At 37.5% G+C, this 27,171-nt stretch overlaps 1 protein-coding gene and 1 long non-coding RNA gene across 3 annotated transcripts in view; both read right to left on the bottom strand.

Annotated features, from left to right (window-relative positions):
- LOC148912754 (uncharacterized) overlaps positions 1-27,171 on the bottom strand; it is a 141,431-nt gene that overhangs the window by 61,550 nt on the left and 52,710 nt on the right. The window lies entirely within an intron of this gene.
- LOC116304620 (low-density lipoprotein receptor-related protein 6) lies at positions 1,327-26,836 on the bottom strand. Its single transcript, XM_089026480.1, has 19 exons — positions 26,635-26,836; positions 25,038-25,443; positions 15,407-15,810; positions 14,878-15,003; positions 13,950-14,150; positions 13,363-13,558; positions 12,549-12,940; positions 11,822-11,944; positions 11,020-11,413; positions 10,319-10,704; positions 9,472-9,597; positions 8,397-8,799; positions 7,801-7,991; positions 7,003-7,206; positions 5,853-5,972; positions 5,096-5,218; positions 4,283-4,393; positions 3,627-3,743; positions 1,327-3,475 (listed from the first exon to the last, which is right to left on the bottom strand). Exons 1-19 carry the CDS (start codon positions 26,690-26,692, stop codon positions 2,625-2,627), a joined length of 4,932 nt encoding a protein of 1,643 aa, XP_088882606.1. The 5' UTR covers positions 26,693-26,836; the 3' UTR covers positions 1,327-2,624.

Genomic DNA, 27,171 nt, shown 5'->3' on the forward strand with positions numbered 1-27,171 from the left:
CACGACTAAATATGCGAGAAAATATAACACTAAATTTGTGCATCCTAACGTAGTACAAATATCCTTCCCACCCCTACCCCTGATGTGTCGATAAAACTTCCTTAACACGCACTTTTATAATGATAGATATTGATGAGCTTGCATTAATGTTAGGAAACCCGATCTTTTTTTAGCTCTTTTACACTACATAAAATTCAAAGATAGTTCAAAAATATTCAAATAGATATAGATATTCAAAAATTCATCATTTACAAAGACCGTTAGACTTTCTTTCCTGTAAGTGTCTTCACGCTTTCGTCCGCCATTTTGAATTAGGGCAAACAAATCGAGTCAAATGAGTCCTTTGACTTCTTGTAACTTCGCTCAGTTTAGTTGGATTCTCAGGATCATACTTTTTAAATTTCTGTGAAAAGAGCTTTGTTTTGATGTCTGTGACAATCAGAGTTTTGAGTTTAGTTTTCAAGATAAATCATTCGGAACATGAATATGCAAATGAGCTCGAATTCTTTTAAAAAAAATGAATTTGGTGAAAAGAAGATCGCCTCGTAAAAGGTAGTTCAAAAACTTACATTATTGGTTATGTTTTCAGTCCAACAATTTGTATGCATTTTTGCTCAAAAAAAACAACAAAAAAAAAACAACAAAAAAAACAAAAAAAAAAAAATTGAGCGGAGTTAAGGAGTCAACATTTCCCTTTGATTTCCCATTTCAGACCATGTGTCGTTCTCTACAGCAGCATTTCTTCGTTGAACGGTTACGAAATAGAACACGGAAAACACGGGAAAATATGGATACAACTCAAACAGAACTTAATTTGGAGCCTCGCTCTTTTGTGTGTCCCTCACCATGTTTTTTTTAGCTTTTTTATGTTACTATTATTTATTATGGTGAAAGTTATTAAGACTTTATTTTCAAGAGTGACGCAGGGTCTGGTATGGGAAAACATTACCAGAGGAACCAGATGACTCTCAGGTGGTCCATTTCTTTTCCTTGTAGGGACTAAATTTGTTTCGCGCCAAAAAATGCCAAAAACGTTGACTCATTGCCGATTGACCGACTGAAAAATTCACAAATATCACAATGGCGGACAGAATACTTTTCAAAAGCCTAAATAAATAAATAATAATAATAAACACCCTTGTTTTTACGATAGCCTTAATAGCCATTGGCTAAGAAATCTGCCCTCAGTCCACGATCGAATTAAAATATATTAGAAATTTTTGCATGCATTTAAAGGTTTTTTTTCGCATTGGGTCATAGTGAAAAATTCAATCCTACAGTTTCACATCACATAATTTAGCCTCTCGTATCTTTTTAAAATCACGGTTTGTACAAATACTTTTTATTAAAAAAAATATATTAATTTAGCAAAATATCAAAAGGTATTCTACAGATAAGCGGCTTAATAATTATAGTAACCACCATTTCAGCCAATCACAGCGAGTCATCTAAGGTAAACAACTCAGTTAAATTTTACCGCCATTTTTGAATTTGCACGCAAAGGATCATAAATTTCCCAAGATCCTTTGCAGGCAAAACAAGATGGCGTTCTAGTAGTGTGCATACCATATATCCATAAAAACGATAACTAAGAAAAGTGTACAAATTAGAGCAAAGTTTCATAGGTCTACGGTATACTGAGGTTAATTACTAATTTGTGCAAATTTTTACAAAGTATTTCACGGAAATATGTTATGCATTCTAGCTCATGTTTGGTTTATCAACAGTTAGTTGATTAATTTAGGAATTCTCCCAGAAATTTAAAATTTGTAAAACTCTTAGGGAAGCAAGGGAGAATATATCATATACAACTATATATATATATATATACTATTTACAGTATATTTACAATATCATATAGGTATTTAAATATTTCGCGTTACCCAAGATTCTTTGCGTAACTAAATTACAAACACTTGACGGCAAGGCGCATAGTTTTGTTTGCGATACCGCTGACTTACTTGATCGCGACGGAGAAAAATGAAATAATTTAAGTCCAAAAATTGTCAGGAATAAAAACATTTTAAAATACGAAGCATTTGGATATAAAAGAAGGCTTAAAGCGGTATTCGAAGTCATAAAAAAATTTCTCATTCAAATCAAAAATCAACGAATAAACTCGACGGGCAAAACGAATCATGGAGAAAATAGACAACAAAATTAAAAACCTCACGGCAAAGGTTCTTGGGTAATGCAGCAATAATCAAAGAATCCGTAGAATTCGTTCTGGGTGAAGTTTGGTGTTTCGCTAGTTAACGTAACGCAACGCAACTAAAACCATGGAAATGGCATTGACTTTTAGAAAGGCACAGAAAAATACTGGCTTAGAGGAGATAATCCTAAAGCCAACCACTTCTCTGCCCCAGATTATTTAGAAACCTTTTTTGTCTCCCTTTAGGACAGTCCCAACCCCCACGCAGCCTACCAGTCACGTGATTCGCTATTTGTCACGTGATAAGTCAATTTGATCTCGTGGACAATTTGACCGAGGATTGCTTTGCTTTATAAGGCTACTAAAACGCGACCTTCCTACATCGGATTCTCTGATTACTTTATCAGTCTGATAAAGATTAATTCATATTAATATTTTAGATAACTAATATTATCTATGACATAATTACTTCTCACACCAATGACGGCGTGTCTGTCACGGGCGAAGGGGGAGGGGGGTAGGGATGAAAATAGCTCCTTTCTGTTATAGTCGGCGACGGAGGGCATTCGTTTTCCGAGAAATGAGTCGCCTCGGATAAGTAGTTCGTATTTGGTGTCGGGGGAGGAGCGAATAAGTCCGAGTCGTACGCCACGTCGGTACGATTCGAGTCCGGGTATCGGTTAAATTTTTTGCTGCGTACATTATGTGATCTCCGATGATGCCGATGAAGCGGATGATTGACAGATGATTCCGCATCAGTAGAGACTGGCGTGGGTGGCGGCGGCATGTGCGCACGGTAGTAACGATGACTCGGACAAGTAGAAGGAGTCATGACGGAATCACAATACCCACGTGACCTAGATGAGAATAGCGACCGCTCTGTCACGGGTGACGGAGGGGGATTGAGCGTCTCCCTCGGATAAGCGCTTATAACTGTACATGCAGACGACGACGATGACGCTCCTGTCAAATGTTCACGATCGTACGCCGTATGTAGCGTCCCAGAATTAGTGATGTTAGATATGATATTGAGTCTCTTGCTCGACGCTACGGACGACGCTACGCCATTTCGTTTCGTATAAAGACTTGCGTGTGATAAACTCGAACAAGTCGAAGAAGTTATTCTATTATTGGTTGGGGTGACTACGAGACCAATATCGTGGGGTATGTTACTGTCAGGAGTGTGCTTCAGTCGACGCCAGACAAGTAACGATATCGCGAACAGCAGAAGACAAACGACTATTGACGATACAATTCCGCCAACCATTTTGGCGCTGAGTTGAGAATTGAGCTTGCGGAGAGCTGCTTTGTCAGTAACATTTCCTAGAAAAATTGAAAAACGTTAGTTTACACCATAACTTGTTTAGGAAGAAAATGACTTTATCCATAGGTTTCCCATTAAGGACACGTGTCATTCCCTAAAGTATTATTTGTTTGTTTGATGGTTTAGAGTCGGGGTATTAGTTTTACTTACTTGCTTCACAATTTATTTCATCAGAGCCATCCCCGCAGTCACTGAGACCATCGCATTGCCATTCAGCACTGATGCAACCTCCAATCTTACATTGAAAGTGGTTGGGCTCACAGGTAGCTGCAGATCACAAAAACTGCTCGTTAATAATATTCAATAAGCACGAATTGCATACATTAAAAAAATTCCTATGCTTTTGCGTGGTAAGTCCTCTTATTTACCACGGCTCTCAACCAATCAGAAAGCAAGAACATTTACACTTGTGATAAAGATATACAATTACTATAAAAGATACAGTTAACAAACAAAAAAAAAAAAAAAACCCGTGATTTTCTGTGATAGGCTGAAATGTTTACACCTACTTGCAAGAACGTTGTCATACAAGAATAGAACATTTGTAATTTAGTGAGAAAGGAATACATTAAAAGTCAAAAGAAAACGTTCAGCTTCAGTGATCTTTTGTTTTTCAATATAATTCCTATCCCACTAAATCACCAATGTTCTATTTTCGTATGACAACGTTCTTGCAAGTAGGTGTATATATAGAGGATGCATAATGAGAAATCAGCCCAAGTTATTTCAGCCTAAAGGTTCTTAATTAGTTCGCAGTTGTTTACTGTAAGTTTGATGATTAATTGGAATATTTTTGTCCAACTTACTGCATCCTTTTTCATCGCTGCCATCAGAACAGTTCTTGTGGTTATCACATTTTGGATTACCATCAATACACTGACCATTTTCGCAGCGAAACTGGTTGGGAGCGCACGGAGCTGAAACGAAAGGAAGATAATAAGTTAAATTGAAAACCTGGTCCATCTATGCTATCTCAGAGATCCCTAAATATATCCAATAGAGATTTTGCACCACCACGTGACGCAGCCATGTTAGATGGCAGGAACAATACAATCGTTTTACATGAGAAAGAATTCAATTCCCAAGAGCAAAGGGATTTTATTGTTCTGCCATCCAAACAAAGGAAGCCCAAGCTGTATTATAGCGCCGACACGTGATGATGCAAAGCCCTTTTTACTTTGGCTGTAATGTTTCCCATTTCAGACCATGTGTCATTCTCTTGAGAATAAGATTCTTTGTTTGAGTTGTATCCATATTTATGTGTCTTCTCATGCACGACCGTTAAAAAAAGATATGATACTCTAGGGAATGACACGTGGTCTGAAAAGGGCAAAACATCACGCTCAAGGTAAAGAGTTCTATTGGTGGCTTCCTTACGTTCACTACGATCTACTCATCCACCTTTCCACCCACTCGCCCATCCATCCACCCACCCACCCATCCATCCATCCACCCATCCATGCATGCATGCATGCATCCACCCACCCATCCATCCATCCACCCATCCATCCACCCACCCATCCATCTATCCACCCACCCATCCATCCATTCATCTATCCAACCACCCACCCACCCACCCCTCCCTCCCTCCCTCCCTCGTATATTCTGATATTACTTACGACAGTTCTCTTCATCTGAACCCTTAGCGCAGTCGTTCATGCCATCACAACGCCACAAGAATGGAATACAGTTACCCCTTTCTTCCACACAAGTGAATTTATCTGCAGGACATGTCGATGGTTCTAAGAAAAAAGGTGGTAAAAAAGCTATTAAAATGCGCATTTTTGCGGTAAATAATAATAATAATAATAATAATTTATTTCTATAGCGTATCTTCCTGACAGTCCAAATGCGCTGTACAATAATGAGAAAACAAAAAAAGAGGTATGGAAGATGAATACAGGTTTTGCACAATCACGTGTCTGCGCCCATTATACGACTTGGGCTGCCTGTGGTGAGATGGCAGAACATAAAATCACTATGCTTTTGGGAATTAAATCCTTTCTTATGTAAAACTGTTGTAATGTCCCTGCCATCTAACATTGCTGCCGTCACGTGATGGTGCAAAGCCTCTTTAATAAGACCCTTTACATTCTGTCAGAATGCAGCTCAATTTGAAGGACATAACAATAGGTTTGCAATTCAAAGAAGATTGAAATTCTTTTGTTTTGTCCTCAACATTAAGCTGCTTTGACGTCACATGCAAAGGGGTCTATAGGGGAAAAAAATAAAGATTAGCACAAGTTAATGGAGCTTGAAAACTTTCTTTAACAGATATGAAGTCAAAACCACGCAAAGTAAACACAGGATAGAATGATTGGATGTTCGTGTGACATCCACAGGGCAAAAGAAGAAGCTTTCTTAAGCTGCACATACCTCCACAAGTTCTGTTGTCCTCTTTTCTGACCATGGCACCAGTGCACGAACACTTTGCAGTGTTATCTCGACCAATCAGACATATATGCGTGCATAAGTTATTAATACAAGGATGATTGGCTGGTGAAGAAAAACCATGCAATACATTATACATTGAGAATATATATAAATTATATATTTGTACTGCGGTTGTAATGTATCAAGTTGAGCTGATTCTCGCAGTATATCGAGCAACTTATGCAGCTGTAAATTTTAAGAGTCTGATAAAATTCCGAGTTTTGAACGGGATTGGAACATTATTCATTATTTTACGTTATACATTATTGTCTGGAACATTATACATTATTGCGCCATTTGTTTATCTAACCGAAATACTCTAGTTTCAAGTTCTCTGTTGCTCAGGGTTGCCCTTGATTTTGTGTAGAATATTCATGAGTTCCAGTGATAGTAGGTGGAATTTCAAAGTGTTTGTATTGTTGAAATTGTGCATTCCTTACTTTATAAGCCTTTTCATAGTTTAAAAATCGATTCCACTGCGCATTCGATTTTATCCCGAATTTCTCACCTTCTTTTGTCTAAACCTTCTTTTGTTCTTACTTAAGCAAAAGAAGGTGAGAAATTCGGGATAAAATCGCATGCGCAGTGGAATCGATTTTTAAACTATGAAAAGGCTTATTGTTGGTATCTGTGAATATTTAGACACTGATTCGAGGCTAAGCCTGACTAAATGAGTCTGTGATCAAGGAACACTGCGGTAATTTGGAACTCGAAAAAGGTGTCTTTTTCGTTTTTTTTCGGGTGAATGGTGAATGAACATTTTACTTCTAGCTCTATTGATGGTTTTCACGGCGGCCATATTGGAGGAACTTAACAAAAGAATTGTCAATGAATTCTTTTGTTATATCCTCCAACATGGCCGCCCTGTCTTTTGTTATTTAATTCTCTTGGGAATGGTTGAAAACCATCAATAGACCCCTTGATTGCAGCAATTCCTAGAGCCGCTAAATTCAGAGAACAATTATTCTCATAATAATAATAAAATTTCATTGTTTTTTCCTCTAAACTGAGCTGCAATGGGAATATCCTTCAAGCTAGAAAAGTAGAATTGGGCTTCCTGTTTGTCAAATACCACAGGGAACCCACGACTTACCCATCTTCTTTCTTCGGTCCAACGCTACAAGATCAGTCAAGTCATCAATTCCAGCTTGGATTGTCCTCATCTCGCTACCACTTTCCTTCCTCACTCGTTTAATCACTCGCGCTTGGCTGTCGATCCAGTAAAGAAACTGTTCATAGACAGCGATGCCCACAGGTTTTAGAAGGTTCTTCTCGACCAGTACTGCGCGATTGGCACCTATCAATCAAAATGGAAGGATTTGTTTAGATCAATGACGAACTAGAAGGCTGTTACTTCATGTAGTACTAATTATAATGGAGCCTTTGAAAAACATAATACATTGCTTTATCAGCATTCTTCCACGGAAGTACACGGTTACGGAACTGTATCGTAATCTTCTGTGATAAATTCTTGGTAGAGCAAGCGTGAACGTCACGGTATGGCGTCAGAGAATTTTAATTAGCGAGCAGTTGCCGTGCGTGCTTTGATTGGTTGGTTTGATTGATTGGTGTCTGAGCATTTTTAATTGGACAAGCAGAGATCTCGCGCGTTGTGATTGGTTAAAAGAATGTCGACAATTCCGCACCGTGCCGTTCCGTTACAGTACCGTATCTTGAGCATTTTAATTGGCTGAGCAGTTACCTTGGACGCTGTGATTGGTTCAAATATTGATATCAGTCACGTGCCGTGATGGTGTCATTTCACCGTGACAAGAAGTCTAGTCAACAGAGAACAGGGTTATTGCTTGGGCTTTCTGTGGAAGAGCCCGAGCTATAAAATGGTCTTCGTTTTTCTATCCGCCTCCAGCCTGCAGCGCATGGCTTTATTTACCTGATAGATCAGAAACTTCAATCTTCTTCAGCGAAGTGTCCGTCCAATAAAGCTTCTCGCCATCAATATCTACAGCTAGGCCTTCAGGCATCGTTATGGTAGAACTCACAATAACTTGTGGGTTGGTACCGTCCATCGAAGCACGAAGAATCGCTGGTCCATTTGAGCCAAGGTCTGTCCAGAACATTAACCTGTGAGAAAAGAAAGGTTAAAATGATCGTTATCAATTGTCTTGACGTCATTTCCGGTCTCGTTTGGAATTGTACACGCCTAATGTCCCTAATGGCATTTTTTGAATGGATGACTAGGCATTGGAGGCATTGTTTGGTCCTCACTAATAAAGGCTGGTAATGAGATTCATGAGATTCATTCAGGTGATTGATACCAAGCAATAGAATACTCTCTGGTTTATAGCACATGACGGGCAGTGTTTGCCTGTCATTGTAGGGTGGTAATTGGATTCATTTACCTGATTGATACCAAGCAATAGAATACTCTCTTATTGATAGCACATGACGGGTGCAGTGTTTAACAAGATTCATTCATCCGATTGATACCAAACGATAAAGACACAGTAATAGCACACCATTACTTACCCTTTCTCTGGAAACAAAACAATAGATCTTGGTTCCTCCCCCTTGTTAGCCATCACCACAACACCTAAAGGCCTCATCTTCCTCAAGCTGAACACATTGATATCGTTTCGTGCGCTGTCCGTCCAATACATCTGGTGTCCGTATGGATCGATCGCGAGATCATAAGGAGCAACATTTGGATCATCAATCACTATGCTGTCACCCGAACCGTTCTCGAACGCTCTACGAATGGTGTTCGTTTTGGCGTTAATCCAGTACACATACTGAGTGTTGATGTCATAGCTCGTAGCGATGACGTCATGGAGCTTACGCAGTGGTAAGCTGATTTCATGGAAATCGTTGGAGTCGAAGATGAACCGACGGACGGATTCGGTGGTACTGTACAACATGAACGCTTTGGGAGCTACGAATAGAAATATAAACGAAGATGAAAATCTGCGACTGTATTGGAGTAGATTTAGTGTCAATGTGGGTGCGCGGGAACTGTGACGGTGCTACGTTCAAGAACTTTGATTGGGGAGCAGTGAGGACGAGCTCGTTGTCAGCGCAAGAACATCATTGTCGTGCGCTATTCAACGTCTTTGACGCTGGCGCTTCCATTGGAAGTATTTGTATTTTTTTCGTATCTGGAAGAAAAGCCGCGAAGGAAACGGCGCGCACAAATATAGTAGTTTTTACATGGCTGTGAAAAGTTCAGTGCTGTTAGCGTGCTGTGCCGTAACCGTGATGTTTTCTAGAATTTTGATTGGCTAAATTTTCCTTGCGCATTGTGATTGGTCTGGCAGTGCCGTGATTGGATGGAGAGTAAATTCTCGAGCAATTGTGAATGGTCTGGCGTATGCCTTGCCGTGTTCGTACCGTGAGCTTTTTACAGTCATACGAAAACTTCTCCATGCCGGGTAGTGTTTAATAAATAATAGACGGCCAGTTTTTAAATGTGGTCCCGCCATCCGCTAAAGGAACAAGTTATAGTCCTCTTAAAGAATCGTAAAGCTGCAGGTACACGTTTTTTACGCTCACAACGCAGTTTTAGTTTTTATTTATGCATTTTTAGCAACGATGTTCGGTATCTTACCTTCACAAGTCTTGTTATCAGGTAACAGTTTAAAGTGCATCGGGCAGCTGCATGTTCTTTGCTGTCCTGGTCTTACTAGACACAGATGGCTACAGTCACCATTGTTCACGAAGCACACGTTCCATCCTGGGAGAGGAAACACAGTCAAAAAAGTCTGCTTAAATTTTACTGCGGCTTTCGATATTCTGCCGACTCCGACGTTTCAACGGCTTGTTGTGAAAATGTTTTTGATTCAAGGCCCTGTTACACGTAGAAAAGTTTAGCTGAAACTTGCTTGCAACGGCGTTGCGAGACAAGTTTCACGGGGGTGTTACACGGCGCGAGAAAGTTTCACGAAAAGTAGAACTGCTTTCTACTCGTGCAACCGAAACTTGTGGCGAGAACAAGTTTCAGAACGAAATTCAGCTAAAATTTTCTACCACGTAAAGCAAAAGCCATCCACAATTTTAACGGTTAAAAATACCTAATAATCAATCGATAGTCTGCAAAATTCCTAGACAACTAAAGATGCCTGAATTTTTTCGCAGTGTTACTAAAGCATAGCGATGAATTCAGTCAATTCAACCGAAATTAGTGTTATGAAGAAGTTTTGATCGATTTGGGTCGTGCAATTGTGTTTCTCCGTGTTTACAGCGTTGTTTCTGGGCTTGATCCCTAGCAGTTAGCGGTAAACCCGACGCTAAAGGTCTTTATGAAATATGTGCTTTATCATGCGCGCGCCATCGTCTTTAAAATTGTCGTCCTTAACAAGACGCACAAAAGCACCAAATAACACCTTGATAAGGAAATGAGACAGGACGACGACAGTACGCGCATGGGAATTAATACAACGTATTAGTTTAGTTACCTTCTTGTCTGGTTGTGTGGAAAACTATGATATCGTTCACATAATCAACTGCACTTCGTACACGCGTCCTGTTCAATCCTGTTGTCTTATTGGCTCGTTCGATTGATTCTGTGTCCCAGTCTGTCCAGTAGATATAATCCTTGAATTGCGTCAAGGCGTAGGGTTTTGACAAGGACCTTGCGACGATTCTCCTATTTCCTCCTGAGTAATCTGTACACTCGATGACAGAGCTGTCAGTATCGACCCAGAAAATAAGATTTTCTTTGTAGTCAAGAGTGATATCGTTGGGTCGTTTGACTCCTGTTATGATGAGAGTTCTGTTCGAACCGTCCATGTTTGCTCTCTCGATGCTCGGATTATCACCACCATTAGCCCAAAAGAGGTACCTAAATAGGTAAATAATATTAGGAATTGCGAGTAATAGTGACTGGATCCCGAACCACGCGTTATCTTTCCCCCGAAATCCCGCGACATTTTGCCAACTTTTTTACATTCAACACATTCAAAGGCGTTTGGATTTTTATTATATTTATGCATGTTTTCATGGCGTTTTTCTCAAAAATCAGAAAGCAAAATGTCACATCCGGGACATTGATTTTTTCCTAGTTTCCCGCATCCCGCGCTATATTTTATTCGTTTCCCGGATCCCGCGAATACTCTTCCAGACCCTTTATTACTGATAAAAACTCAAGCAACCATACCCATTCACTGGATCCAAAGTAAGAGACCTAGGTTCCCAGACGTCCTTATAAAACAGGGTCCTTCGATGTTGACCGTCAACCCTTGCCACTTCAATCTTATGCTTCCTGGAATCAGTCCAATATAGATTCTTAGCGATCCAATCCACAGCAAGCCCATCTGGTGATTCCAAGTCGACGATGATTAAATTCTCAGGGTTGCTCCCATTGAGAAAAGCACGGTTGATGGTTTTGAGTGAGATGTCAGTCCAGTAGATACGCATGTCTTTAATGCTAAAGTCCAGGGCGTTGGCTTCTTTGACGCCGATGAGTGGGATCCCTTTGTCACCACTGTACGTGTCAAGAGAGATACGGTGGATGTCTTTGCTGCCGGAGAAGAGTAGAAATGCCTCGGGAACTGAAACAGATTATATAGAAGTTTGAATTAAGATTTATGGTTCATGATTCGGCCTCTGGGCTGATCTGAGTCAGGGCATGGCTAACTCACAGATTGAACCCTGAAACAACCTCTGGGCTGATATTAGTCAGCGCACGTCTAACTCACGCACTTTCAGTGTCACTTTCGCATTATTCCTATCCAAAATAACGGCAATCGTAATTTGTCTTTTAGAAAAGAAATATAAGAGTTGCTTGCTGGGCTGTGTGGAGTAATAAAGCACTTGGGGATTGGCAGAACACTCGAGAAGTGTTGAGAAGTACTCCGCTACGTGTCGTGCTCTCCTAACACTTCTCTCGTGTTTTGCCAACCCCTGCGTGCTTTATAACTACACACAGCACGCGTTCTCTATTTCTTAAATAAACTCACTGATGCATTTCTTCTTGTCTTTGAGCAGTTCCATACCAGTAGGGCAGCCACATATATGACCCGTTGGTCGGTTCAAACATAGATGACTGCACCCGCCATTATTCTTTTGACAAGAATTCGAACCTGAAATAAACATTATATAATGAATTACTGTTAAAAATCTCTCGTTCTGAGTGGCTGGGAGCGCGTGCATTATAAGAGCACTCGGCATAGGCGTTTACTTTCTATTTCGTTATTATAAAATACCTGTTACGAATCTCGCGTTCTGATTGGATAAGAGCGCGTGGATTATAAGAGCACACAGCATACGCGTATACTTTCTATTTCGTTATTATAAAATACCTGTTATGAATCTCGCGTTCTGATTGGATGAAAGCGCATGCATTATAAGAACACACAACATACGCGTATACTTTCTATTTCATTATTATAAAATACATGTTATGAATCTCACGTTCTGATTGGATGGGAGCGCGTGCATTATAAGTGCACACAGCATACGCATGCACTTTTTATTTTATCATTTGTGTCCAAAATAGACCTATCCCGAATTCGCTTGACTGGTAACGAAACAATGGTTTCAAGACGAGGTTGAACTTGATGAATAAAAGAATCAAGTTCAGTCTCGACTTCAAACCATTGTTTTCGTGGTCAGTCAAGCGAATTCGGGATAGGTCTATTGGGGATTGGAAGAGATGAACGTTTTTTTAAGCGCAGACTGACTTACCATAAGCAATGGTCAAGTTGATTGCTTTCAGTCCCATCAAATCCGGCAGATTCTCAATCACGCTCTTTCTTCCTTTTCCCGTACGTTTATGGATCATATCCACATTCCTCCTCTGCCAGTCCGTCCAGTACAGATACTCGCCCAACACAGTAAGCCCAAACACGTGCGGCAGATTTTTATTCAAAACGACTCGACGATTCCTCCCATTGAAGTCCATAGCTTCTATTTTATCTAGCTTGGCATCAACCCAATAAAGCTTTTGTTCATCATAGTCAATGGCCAATCCATTTGGCCATATTATTGAAGTGTTGACTAGTACCAGTCTATTGCTGCCATCTAGGTCCGCTCGTTCTATTTTGGCGTTCTTGCCCCAGTCCGTCCAGAACATGTACCTGAAAAGTAACCACATTGAAATTGGAGGTTTTGCTTCAAGTTAAAAGTTAAATGCGTAGTGGTTTCCAGCTATTCAGTTCCTTCAAGAAACTGCCTTGCCGAAGAAATCCTAATACCGCGCAGATAATTGAAATCTTTTTTGTTCACGAGTTTTCTTGTGATATCGCGAACGAGCGAGTCTGCGAGAGAGTGAGCGATATCATATGGGAGACGAGTGAATAAAAACGATATCAGGCTCTTAACATGTAATGATTTGTTTATTACACAAGTAGGCTCGATAAAACGACAAAATTTACAGTTTCCAGTTTACCGCGAAGTGATATCGTATCACTTCACTGCCGGATACGGTTTTTATTCACGGCTTTTTCACATTGATATTGAACCTAAATATGTAACAAGAATCTAAATGATTCGCACTTACCCTCTACCGGGGTCCACTACAATAGCTCTTGGTTCCCTCAACCCTTTAGAGATAAGAGCCGTACGAGATGACCCATCAAGTCTGCTAACTTCAATCCGATCCATACCCGTGTCTGTCCAGTATAGGTTACGAGCAATCCAGTCTACAGCTATACCGTCTGGATTCTGTACCTCGATCGATGCGACCACTTCTACGCCTAGTATAATAATTATAACGTCTTCGTTAAGACAGGGTGACACGTGACAGTTGTAACTGATAAACTTGAGGCCCTCTATGTTTAACGTCTTTGAATAAGACGGGACCACCATTTTATGTGGTTATCCGAGCCACGGCAAAGGTCTAATCATTTGCAGATATTTTTTAAAGCAAAAGCAGGACCTTTTACTCAGATATTTTAACACCCCGAGTGTGAGTCTGGGAGCAGAGGTCGAACCCACGGCCTCCCGCACAATAGACCGGTATCCAACCAGCTGAGCTAGCCGGGAGGCAGAGAATCAGGTTTAAAAAAGGAATGCCAATAGTTCGTTCAGAATAAATTTGTGGTACGTTTGCTTGTTTATAAGCGAACGTCATTTATTCTACAGTACCTGTGCCATCAATACGAGCCCTCTTGATGTAATCATTTTGGTCGTCACTCCAGTAAACGTATTTTTCTACAGGGTCAAAGTCAACCGCCATACCATGCTTGATTCCCGTCAAGGGTAACACCACGTCCGTGTGGTCGGGAGTATCCAGGGATATCCGACGGATATCAGTTCTTCTGGCCAGCAAAAGAAAATGTTGTGGTCCTAATGATGTTGAGAGATAAGATCAAGTTAGTTCTCACGAGGACATGGCTAACTCATAGATCGAACCCTGAAACAACCTCTGGGCTGATCTAAGTCAGGGCATGACTAACTCACAGATAGAACCCTGAAACAACCTCTGGGCTGATCTAAGTCAGGGCATGACTAACTCACAGATAGAACCCTGAAACAACCTCTGGGCTGATCTAAGTCAGGGCATGGCTAACTCACAGATAGAACCCTGAAATAACCTCTGGGCTGATCTAAGTCAGGGCATGGCTAACTAACAGATAGAACCCTGAAATAACCTCTGGGCTGATCTAAGTCAGGGCATGGCTAACTAACAGATAGAACCCTGAAATAACCTCTGGGCTGATCTAAGTCAGGGCATGGCTAACTAACAGATAGAACCCTGAAATAACCTCTGGGCTGATCTAAGTCAGGGCATGACTAACTCACAGATAGGACCCTGAAACAACCTCTGGGCTGATCTAAGTCAGGGCATGGATAACTCACAAATCAAACCCTGAAACAACCTCTGGGTTGATCTAAGTCAGGGTATGGCTTAATGTTAGGGCCTGTGGAGCAAACCTCGTGGAAGAGCCCTTCCAGGGGCGATGGTTGTGCAAATGTTATAATAATGTGTTGGGGAAGGGGGATCTAGTTTCTTGGGATTAACATATTTTTCCTATGTTCGTAAAGCAATGCTTGACCGGTTGGAGTAAATTACCTGTTTCACATGTTTTACCATCCGAGAGGACCTGGACACCGGTAGGACAAGCACACGAGTACCCATGGGGGGCCAGTAAACACAGATGACTACAGCCACCATTATTCTGTCCACACTGTTTTCGACCTGTCAGAAAAAGAACACATTATTGAACATCTACCACTACTGCAATTTCAGATATCCTGCAAACTTGGTAGTTAAAAGATGCACACTGAAATTTGTTTTTTCGCTGCCGTCAATCAAAAATAATCAGACGGTACCTTTTATGTTCTGACGGGCGGCAGTAAAAGAAAGTAATTTCACAACCAGCCGTTGAAATGTCTGAGTGCGCATAATATCAAAAACTGCAGTAATCGAACTGGTGTAGAGTTAATACTCTAAGTTATTGACTCCAAATTAACCAATCAAATTTCTTCACATGAGAAGAATGGCTGATAAGAAGAATTCTAATCATCATTATTAAAGCTCGGCAAGGCAGAGCTTAGTACAGTACACTAATTAATCAAAACTACATTATTTGAGTACTTACTTGAAGGTAGCTTTATTTGTCGATCTGGCTCAAACACATGGATATCCATTGGTGATTCAATCTTTGACTTTAACACTTGCATTCCATGACCAGTATTTTTATTACAAGAATGAATCGACCGTGTCGTCCAGTCTGTCCAATACAGCTTGTTTCCAAATAGGCTGAGCGCAAATGGGTGCGGCAGTGACCCTTGGACAACACTCATAGTGCGATCACCATTAAAGTTGGTACACGCAATATGGTTTAATTTAGCATCAGTCCAGTATATTTTTCTATCTTTGTAGTCGATGGTTAAGCCGTTTGGCCAAAATATTCTTTTTGAGACTATGACAGTTCTATTGTTTCCATCCATGTCTGCACGTTCAATCTTGGGAACTTCGCCCCAGTCGGTCCAGAACATGTATCTGTGAAATGAGAAATGGTTAGTTATATAGTGCAATGTGCAAAAGTATGACCCCATTTATTCATTTGCATACTTCTATAAGGCTTTTGGCTACCAAGCGAGCTTTTACTGCTTTACGGTATTTGGTAAAACCAGCCAGCTTTGCATCCAAATGTGTCAGTTTAACATACTAAGACATGCAATGACATTAAATGAGGTTATACTTTTGCACATTGAGCTGTAAGAAATTTTAAACATTGGGTTTTCACAGAAGCCTACTTAAAGCAATGTGTAAATGGATAGAATGGTTAGGTAAGATTAATGCTATGGATAGGACAATGATAGAATTATTGAGTGAATTGAATAAGATAGATAGATGGGGAGATGGATGGATGGATGCACAGAAATGTTAGGTGTTGGAATGTCATATTGAACTGCTCAAGTTAGGACAAAAAACGGAAGGACAGATGGATGGATGGATGGATGAGTGGATGGATGAATGGATGGATGGATAGGTGGGTGGGTGGATGGATGGATGGGTGAATGGATTGATGGATTGATGAGTGGATAGATGGATAGATGGATGGATTAATGTATGGATAAAAGCAAAGATAAGGATGGTTTGATGGAAGAAAGTATAAGATGGATTGAGCAAGGAAGAATGGATAAATGGACAGAGTAATGAATACCATGTAATGTTCTTAAAGAAAATCAGTGCTATAACTCTCCAATATCCAAACCTATCGCTCCTTTATGCAAAAAAATATTTTTCTGTGTTGAATATTTACATGAAAAGCATTCATTCTGGTCTAAATAAATATCTGGTAACATCCTAAAGGAATCTTGAAATATTATTGTAAGAAAAAATGGAAATTTTTGGAAAATATTTTTATCTGATAAAAACTTGAATGAATTTTAAAATATTATAAGAAAATCATGAGAAAATATCATGAGGAAGAAAGGAAGTACAATAGTAGTACAATAGATTAAAAATTTAAATATTCAAACTCATCTAATCCATTTTTAATGACAGATCCATCAATTCCTTCGTTTTACCCTCAAGAAGATTTATAGTCATTTATCTAAATCTGACTTAATGTCAGATGGCCAAGAGGTCATTAATTAACCCAAGAGGCCTCATTCTTCCTGTTATTCATATCGTTATTCAATATTATGAAATGACTGTTATGAATCAAACTTTTTGATTGCTCAGGCATGTGTCTTATTAGAGCACATGGCTTGTGTGAACACTTTCTATTTTGTTCTTCATATCCAAAATATAAACTACCATGATTTCAATTTTAGAGAAGAAAATAGAACTGTTGTGTGTGCTGTTATGAGCATTTGGAGATTGGCAGAACACAAGAGATTAAGTGTTTGGAGAAGTATAATGTTTACATACATTCCCTAGGCCAATGATTTTGTTTCATAGGAAAAACATTTTTCTATAAAAAAAAAAAAACCTGAGCTCTATCAATATTGATGTATAAGTATGCTCTCAAAGATTGTTGATAAACAAAGAATCAATGGTTGAGGGAGTGATGTATGGTCTGAAATTGGAAAACATTATATTATTCAAGCCAAATAGTCTAGCAAATTCAGGTCAAAGCTTCAATAAAGAGGATAATTAGAAGAGAATAAATAGACATCCACTGTTCCCACCTCAAAAAAGAGAGATCCTCAACCATCTCTCACAAAAATGAAAATGTATGCAAGAAATTGCATTTCCTGGTATAAACGTTCCCCTCACAAAATCCCACACGATAACAACTCATTTCTATGCATTAAGTCTGAAGATGACCTCGCAAATCTCAGGAATCCAAGATAGATATCTGACAAAACCACAGAGGAAGTTTTAAAGCAAAAATGTCAGGTGAAAGGAAAGTACTGAGATAACAAATAAATGTGTAATATTCATTTTGACATGCGCAGACAGTACACTAATGGAAGTGTGCTCAGGCTTTTAATCTTTTGTAACCAATTCAAACGATGTTTTTGTCTTTTTGACAAGCTTTGCTTTTTTAATTGAAAAATCTAATCTTATTCCACATCTTTTCTGGCTTTCTTTCCTTCTTATTTCTTTTGTTTTCCCCCCCTATCTTTTCATCAATTTTTTTTCCTGGAAATCTTCAAGCTTAGTGCTGTATTATTATATATTTCATAAGAATTCCAACAAGCTTCCTGCTATTTTCTATTTTCGATATTTCCCCTGAAAGATTTCATCTAAACTTAACAATAATGAGTGATACATAGAAAAGACTTGAGCCCTGAAACAACCTCTGGGCTGATCTAAGTCAGGGCACTGAGCTAGCTCACAGATTAAACCCTGAAACAACCTCTGGGCTGATCTAAGTCAGATCATGGCTAACTCACAGATAGAACCCTTAAACAACCTCTTGGATGATTTAAGTTGGGTCACAGCTAATTCACACATCAAACCCTGAAACAACCTCTGGTCTAATCTTAAGTCAGGGCATGACTAACTCACAGATCAAACCCTGAAACAACCTCTGGCCTAATCTAAGTCAGAGCACAGCTAACTTACAAATCAAACTCTGAAACAACCTCTTTAACAAACTATTTCTCCTTTCAATTTTTTTCATTCTCCTTTCATTTAAGCCTGACACTGGTTATCTGGTTTATCTAAAACCCTAATCCTTACTTATAGGCAAGACACACCTTAATCCTAGACCCATTCTGTCATATATCAGGGGATTAGTTGATTAAGTATTTTGATATGGTCTCAATTTAAGATGAAGGAAATATGTTTGATTTTAGATATATTATTAGATGTCATTCAAACAAAACCTGTGGTTTTTTAATCAAGGCATATCGTTCCTTAGTACATATATTACTTTTTAAAATAAAAAGAATATACATTTGAATACAATCAGTCGATAAGGTATTTTGATACAGCTTCAATTTCAGTTGAAGGAAATATGTGTGATTTTAGATATATTATTAGATGTCATTCAAATAAATCCTGTGGTTCTTTAATTGAAGCATATCGTTACGAGGCCTTTTAAAATAAAAAGAATATACATTTGAACACCATCAGTTGATAATGTATTTTGATACAGCCTCAATTTCAGTTGAAGGAAATGTGTGTAAAATACTCCAGTTTCAGGTTCTACTTTTGCTCAATATTATTCCTGGTTGTGCATCAAAATATTCAGCCATTCAACCAAAGCCTGTGGATTTGTTCCATAGTACATATAACATTCCTTATTATAGGTCTTAATAAAAAGTAAAATAATATATTTGAACACCATTGAGGTTAAGGATGCATATTGAGCAAAGGCAAACTCAAAATGGAAATATTTAAAGAAAATTAAAACTATTAAAACTATAATTTGAGGTGTGTATAAAGTGTGATTGCAATAACTTACTGGTAGTTAGAGAATGTTTAACACTATAGTAAAATTAAATTTACATTTCACAACATTTGCTATATACCCACATTACATATTCCTGTGTGCATTGCTTTATGATCAAGGGTAATTGTTTCAAAAAGAACTTATAGGGTATATTCCTCTAATTTATAATTAATGTGCGATGAATCTACAATCTTTTTTTGTATAGCATAAGCTCTGATCCAGAAAAGAAAAATGGCCCTACAGTACATCTATATCTAACTTCTTTGTTGTTGTCTTTTAGGAAAGAAGAAAAAAAAAATGAAGAATTCCCCCTAGGACTACCTTAGCTTCATGTATAAACAATACTGAATTTTTCAAGTGCTTTGAACTTATGACTAACACAAGGAAACTAAAAGAAAGAAATTTAATACTATTACATAAACCTTATCCACTATGAAAACATGAGGCTAAGATCAATCAAGGAAAAAATATATACATATATAATAAGCTTAAAGTCTGAAGGAAAGATCAATTTTCTTGTCAGGGATTATGGCACTGTCTTCTCAGCAGTTGTTGAATGGATAAATTTGAATAGAATTCGTATAGTATGATAGAACAGAATACTCTTTTTAGCTAATATAAATGAACTGAAAAGATTTGTTATTACTATTTGAGATTCAGAATGGCGATCTTAAAGGCAAAAATTTTAAATATTCAGCTGCACAGACTTTTTCCACTGACATGATTTTTTTATATAGGTTTAATACTAGAAGAAATTAGAACCATCTTTCATCTTATGCAATGAACCAAAGGGATTTGTTATAACTATAAGTTTTTTAGAACAATCTATTCAAGGCAAGATTTTTAACTTTCATCTGCGCCAAAGTTTCCCTTTCTGACAAAGAGATCTGACAGATTTTGTCTGATCCTTTTACAAAATCCATTTACAACCCCCACCTCAGATTTGTCTGACAACAGCAACAGAGATGGCTTTGTATATTCTTATCAACTTAAATCAGATAATGAAAACTTAAGTAGTGTAATGACCACCCGAATGTTTATCGTTCACTTAAGCTGTCGGTTTAATGTCAGGGGTGACTAGTGAAATGACAAGAGGGTTGGGCTGGTTTTATTCACTTAAATGACCAATTTCCTAATTCTGTCGAAATAGGACAAATTGTTTTCAGGAATATTGTGGAGCTGTCTTGGTTTCGACACTCATTTGGCATTTCAAAGATCAATTTGAAATAGTATTTTAAAACGTGTCTGCAAATGTATCCTGAATTAATAGTGAAGACATTCCAACTTTAATTAACACTAAGATTTTTTTCAAGTTTTTAAAATGCATACTGTGAATGTATCTTGAGAATATTGATTATGAATATTCTATTCTAATGAATCTGTACATTTGAGCTTAATGCTTCAATTTTAAGGGTTTGAAACAGTAGAAAGTTCAGGAAAACGTAACCAGAAAAAAGCTTAAAATTTTCATGGCTGAAGTATAATCCTTATTGTAAAATGAAAAATAAAATACTTTGAAAATGTATATATTAACATTTTTTAAATAAGTTTAGTTTAAACTATTGTACTAAGTTATTAATACTAATTACACTACAAAATATGAAAAATATGCCACTTGAAAATGTAACTTTTTAAAATCAAATTTAGGATGATTTGAAAATGTTACGTTTAAAAATGTAATGAAAAAATCCATGTTCAAAGATATATTATACGAGGGCACAAAAGTTTTAATTTTGCTTTTGAAAATCTACAAGTATGAAGAATGAAATTTAGTTTCTTTGCAGTATGATTATAATCGAATACAAATCTAAAATCTCACAAAATAAAATGAGGCATCTTAAGAATGTTAAACTTGAAGAAAGCTGTGAAATTTTTCTCTTTTGTGATATGAAACCTGTGAGAATTTTGAACGTTTTAGTGAGAATTTGAATTAATTGTGGGTTTAGCAATCAGATTTTGCTAGAGTTACTTAATTATTATCATTATTTTTTGGTGAAAAAATATTTAATTCTAAAATAAACAAACACATAAAAAATCAAATCTTCTAAAACCACAAGACGAATGCTGAAAAATAAAAAAATCCTATGACACACATGAAAAATAATGATTTGTCTATGCAAAAAAGAAAAAAGAAAAAGAAAAAAAGAAAAAAAAACAACAACCAACCAACAAAAACAAAACACAAATAAGAGAAAATCCACACTGACAATATACAAATTAACCATTATATTTACATAACAATAACTTAGACATAACAATATAATAACAAAAAAAGTAAAGGTTTTTCTAGAAAATTATCAGACTCAGTGTTGCATTTGAGATGAGTTGTTTGTTGGTTCCCGATGATATAATGAAATAAGGTTTTTACCCAAAGACTTTGGTCCAATTTCTAACACTTTGCTATCTATTTACTACTCTGGATCCAGTGTTTCTCCTGGTTCTACGGTTTTCCACTTTATGCAAAAATTAACTTCTAATTTCCAATGGAACTTAGTGCTTATAAGACGAAGACACTGTAGAAATGCCACTGTTAAATCCATTTATCTTATATCTTATCTAGAACTGGAGCCTGTTGGTCCCTGGTTTTAATCCTTCCATAAAGATCAACAATAAATTATTAAATTATTCTAAATTGATCTCAAAATCAGAGGGCCCTATGTTTGATAACTCTTTGTGGTTAATACTTTTTTTACCCTTTTAAAGGTAACTGCCTATTTTTTTGCTTTCCAAAGCCTGAATAAGGTTAGTTATCACAAGATAAGAAATATCAAGTGGACAAAAGTGCTATTCATACATCATCATCATAGCTGCACACTTTGCTCCTCTGCAAAAACCTTATTACAGATCTCTAGTTGTCCAAACAAAATCAACTATGGCGAAAGGGCATTCTCCTTCGCTGCACCCAAACTCTGGAACTCTTTACCCGAGCATGTCAGGCTAGCCCCATCCGTCTCATCATTTAAGACTGCACTTAAGACTTGCCTTTTCCGTCGCCATCTGACTCGTGACATTAGTATTTTTACCTAGATATAGTTCATTTATTTTTTCTTAGTTTTGTCAATTTTTAGATTTTGTAAGCGCATTGAGATTTTCAAATGGGCTCATCAAGTACGTCCTATTATTATTATTATTATCATCATCTTCTTCATGCCAGAAGGAGCATAAGTCCCTGAGAGTACTATCCTTCAAATAGTTATCCACCCGACAAAATCTAGTGGATAATTCCTATCAAGCTTTGAGTAACTGGATAAAGTTTATCTGGTGGATAAGGATTTATGTGGGCTTGGTTGACGAAGGGTGGATAATGCTATCTAATGAATAAATCCTTATCCAGTGAAAAAAATTGATTGGACATCAGCATCAATTTATCCATTGGATAGCGCTAATACACCCTTTGTATGACCAGACCCTGATGGATAATGCTTTATTTCTGATTCTGTACAATCGGCTGTCCTGAAGGTCAGGACATTGAGAATTACATGACTGCACAATCCCTATGGGTAATGGCTTTTAAGTGTTGGCAGGGCTTGAAATAGCTGCCCGCTAATGACTAAACGGGAGGCCAAATCTCAGGTTTGCAGGTGGAAATAACGATGGACTATCATACTCAAGGCAAATGTTAAATCTGTGCTGTGAGTTTGTATAGTAATGATGTTGATTAATAGTGATGATGGTGATGACAACAATTAATAAATCAGCTTTATTTATATAGAGGCTAACGTTAAATAGTGCACCTGATAAACCTGTGGCCTTTTGGGACAGTTATTTTAGAGATTTTATGTGAGCCAGAGTAACGATGACGATAATGGCAGTTTTGATGACAATGATGTGAATGATAGTGGTAATGAAGATGATGATGATGATGGTAAAGTTTTACTTCACATGATAGTCACACACAAGTTAACTATATGACTTCAAACAATAAAATAAAATAGTTTTTGGGTAAACTATAGTAAACTTACAGATTATGCAATGAACAAATCAATGCGCATGAAATTCTTTCTTGTCCAACATTTAAAATTTGTGTTTCATTGACATTTTGATGAAGGCTATGGCAAGAAAAATTGAAATGATATGGCTTATAAAATGTAAGCATTCAAACCGAAATACACACCATTAATATCTAAAAAATCTGTCCTTTTTATCATTTTTTCAGCATGAATAAAAACAAATTGAAAAAATTGAAAGAATTTCCTTGTAATAGTATGGCTGAACTAAAAATATATTTCAATAATTCATGTTCATTTTCGTTCTTCTATATAAACTAGCCTTGCCTTGACATCAATATTGGTCCTTAAAAATCTAAATTTTCTCAAGGTCAAGACCACAAGAATTATTTGAATTTAAATCATTTGGTAAGATAAGCCAGTATGGTTATGGAAAAGAGATAAAATCCAGAAGCAGATTAAGGGCTTCCCAATATTTGAGTTTGTTTGAGAAGGATGAGATGAATGAGTAGGAGGGTAGATGAATGGATATATGAATGAATGACTGGTCTGAGGGATGGATAAATAGGAGAAACGAATGAATGCATGGATAGTGAAGGACTGATAATGAATTCCAAAACTAATATTGGGAACGGTTTCCTTAGCATCTGCATCTTAAACTGTCTGACATCTCAATCTTACTTTACAACTGAAAGACATACAGACTGTACTTTGATTTTAACTCATTTGATCTCCCTCAAAAATCTTGCACCTAATCTCTAAAAACTTAAGCTCGCTCTTACAGATTTTGTAACCTTTCAAGTTCGTCTGTGCTTTACCTTAGATGATTACTGATAGTGACTTTACAATCATCTCCTATCAAATCTTATGATGGCCTTTCTTAATATTCTCAAAGGTGAGACAGACTTAAAGGTGAAACCAAACTCCTTATTCAAAAACTGAACATCCCTTGCTAGAGTATGTCTGGTTTATATGGTCTATACAAAAGTTTGCCTAGAGTCAAAAATAATTATAGTCCTATAGTAAATGAGAATGGAAAGCATCAATTAGATTTCGTTTACTAATCACACTAATCGCCAACTACAGAGAACGACTCGACCTTTCCTTTGTCTTATTATTTAGTATCACAATTAATAGTACTCCTGTGACCAAAATATTGTATTGTAAGGTTCTGATAATGGTTTTCACAGATTATGCTGAGTGTGTTGGGTTTTCAAAGTTATGCTTGCTATCATAAAAGATTTTGAATTGAATTAGTGCATTAACTACAATGACATCTTATATGTAACATTCTTAAACAGAGAAGACAAATTTGGTAGAGTTTTTGTTGTTTTTCAGAGCAGCTGGTTGTGGAGGGGGTAAAATAAAGGATAGAGGACTTAATTGTAGTGTTCCTAAATGGTGATAACATTTGCTTTATAGTGTGATTTAATGGATTGACCACTGAGGTGTTAATTACATGTTACAGGGTTCCCTTCATTTACAGGTAATTCAGCAGATTAGCTTACGGAACAAAAAACTCTCCTTAAACTAACAAAAAAATACTATTCCTGAAAGAAGAGTAAAGGAATTTTCTCTGTACCTAGATAGGAATCTTCAGAGGCATTTTAGTTCCCTGCGTGAAGCAAAACGTAAATAGATACACTGCTAAAGAACTACATTCATGTATAATCACAAAGCCTGTAATTAGGTTTGTAGGATGTAAACTCCAAAAAAAATCTCACGAATCCCAAATAAACAAACAAAAGAATTACTCTACAAGCAATATTTCTGGCTCTGTTCGAAAAGAAAGAAAGAGTTTTTTTCAGAAACGTTCCTTGCAAGAAAATCCAGGGTGTTTTTGATAAAGCATTGTTTATAGATAAAGATACAATGGACTTGAATTCAAAGCAAATGGAGGTAAATCTTTTATGATTTTTACTTACCCAGACGTAGGGTCTACAGCTATAGCCCTTGGCTGACCCAAATTATGCCAGAAAAGCACTTTCCTAAAGGATCCATCAAAATTGGCGACTTCAATTCGATTTGTTTCAAGTTGTGAGTCCGTCCAGTAAAACTTCTTGGTGACCCAGTCGACAGCTAATCCTTCAGGACGCTTCAATCCAATATCGATAACAGTTCTAACTTTGTTTTTATTGCCAAACAGACGAGCGCTTTTAATTTTCTCTGAACTAACGTCCGTCCAAAAGACGAGTTTCTGCTGGTAATCGAAATCCAAAGAGATCGCGTCTTCGAGACCACTGACAACGATAGTGTCATTTGGCGAGCCATTAGTACTTCGTAGAATTCGGATGTCTTTTCGATTGGCAAACAGCAGTCGTGGCGAAGACGCTATAACAGAGAAACAACACATACAATGACTAAATAATAGAAGCTGGGGAGGAATTTTGGAATTAAAGTAACGTAAATGTTTTGTCTTAATTGATCAAGCCCAGCGTGAAATGCACGATCTCTCAACAAAAACCCTTGACTTGTTCGTTCGCAATGAACTATGTTCCTTTGGTACGATAACAAAACCTCGACGTTAGTAAACACTACGCGAAAGCTTTCCTCCGTTTGTAGTCCGCTATCTTCGCGGTTATTCAACCCAACCTTAATTTAATTTTCCTAACAATCGGAAATTATTTAAGTCTAAAAAAACAAGCCAACTAAGTTTCAGATGAATAAGTTCGGTCACTCAAGGGTCTGATGTCGCGAAATAGGATTTGCTAAATACAAGTAAACAAAAAGTACAGACGTCGTAAAGTTCACAAGTTTGTAAACGTATTTCATGTACGTTAGAAATCACTATCGTATCTTTATTTCTACTATACAGCTTTGAAAGACAATCTCGATACAGTCAATCTGTAAATTCATTTAAGGCGAGCAGTGCTTTATATTTCTATGCAGAGAATTATATTTTTCTTTGGAGGGATGACCTTTTTGATTCGACGCATAGCTGGAGATCTCTGAGATCACATAACTTCTATCTAACTACATCAATACTTATGTTTCTCTAAGGAAAGAATGTATATATATATATTCTCTGTAGCAAAGTTCCCTCAAAAGGATTTTCGAATCATTTATGCCGGCATTAAGAACGACAACATATATACCACGTGTGAATGTTGTATTTTGAAGTACAGTTTGGAAATAGGGTTTTAGATCTTAATTAAGAAACCCTGGGCAATTTTTTAAGATTCAAGTTAAAATATAAGTAGCAATAGTTGGAGCAGCAGAGTTCAAGAAATACTTCTTTTGGAGGTTTCTGTCGAGAGTCGAAGCATGTCGCGCAATGGAGAGTTCGGCATATTGACTAGCATTACATTGATGAATAACTTGTTTTACTATATTCACTATAAGTATTGGTTTATTACCCCATGGGGATGGAAACAAGGCGATAAAATAAAGCTTATGCTAAGGAAATTCTCTGAAAAGAGTGAGAAATAAACTCTCTTCGCTTGGTAGCTAAAGCAATATCGCGAAACCCCTAAACGAGCGTCGAACGAGCGCTCAAAACGACAAATAAGTGAGCTTACTTACCCAACGAGCCACGCACGAAATACAGAAGAAAAACACACAAAAACACCCTAAATAGCATTCTAGATTATCCTGTCGCCAGCCCAAACATTAGAATTTCCAATCCTATACGATCAAAGCTAAAGAAATCGTCGAAATCTCAACCATACTTCTGCAACTCAATCTCTTCATAATAAGACATAGTCTACAAACCAAACTCGGGCGTTCGAACCTATTGTGAAAACACGAACTCTGACGACCAATCACGAACGAGCCCGAGGATTCGGACACGTGATGATGTTGGTTTTGATTGGTGGAAATTTGACATCGGTTCTTAGCGGGGGAGTGAATGAGGGGAATAAAGCACGTAGAAAACCATGGACGATAAGATTATCACAATAGATCTGCAATCCTAACTGTTCAAATAACTAAAACTTCAATGCTTTTTCCTATACTGCAAATTCCTTCAATTAAAATTCAGAGTACGAAGAAAGTCATAAATTTATTCATTTACAAATGTGCATAGTAAAGCCTGTAAAGTGTTAGCATTGTAAGGTCTAA

This window comes from Actinia tenebrosa, unplaced genomic scaffold (assembly GCF_029948245.1).
Source record: "Actinia tenebrosa isolate PJP-AT-01 unplaced genomic scaffold, QUT_ActTen_1.0 PGA_scaffold10__47_contigs__length_13832649, whole genome shotgun sequence".
NCBI classification, from domain to species: Eukaryota; Metazoa; Cnidaria; class Anthozoa; order Actiniaria; family Actiniidae; genus Actinia; species Actinia tenebrosa.

Bases quoted from the DNA above. Each gene is read 5' to 3' on its own strand.
- LOC116304620 (XM_089026480.1), bottom strand. From the start codon at position 26,692: ATGCTATTTAGGGTGTTTTTGTGTGTTTTTCTTCTGTATTTCGTGCGT. The intron at 14,151-14,877 runs GTAATTTACTCC...CAACATCATTAG, and splicing joins TGGTAAAACATGTGAAACAG to GACCACAACATTTTCTTTTG. The intron at 7,207-7,800 runs GTAAATAAAGCC...TTTGATTGATAG, and splicing joins TGAAGTTTCTGATCTATCAG to GTGCCAATCGCGCAGTACTG.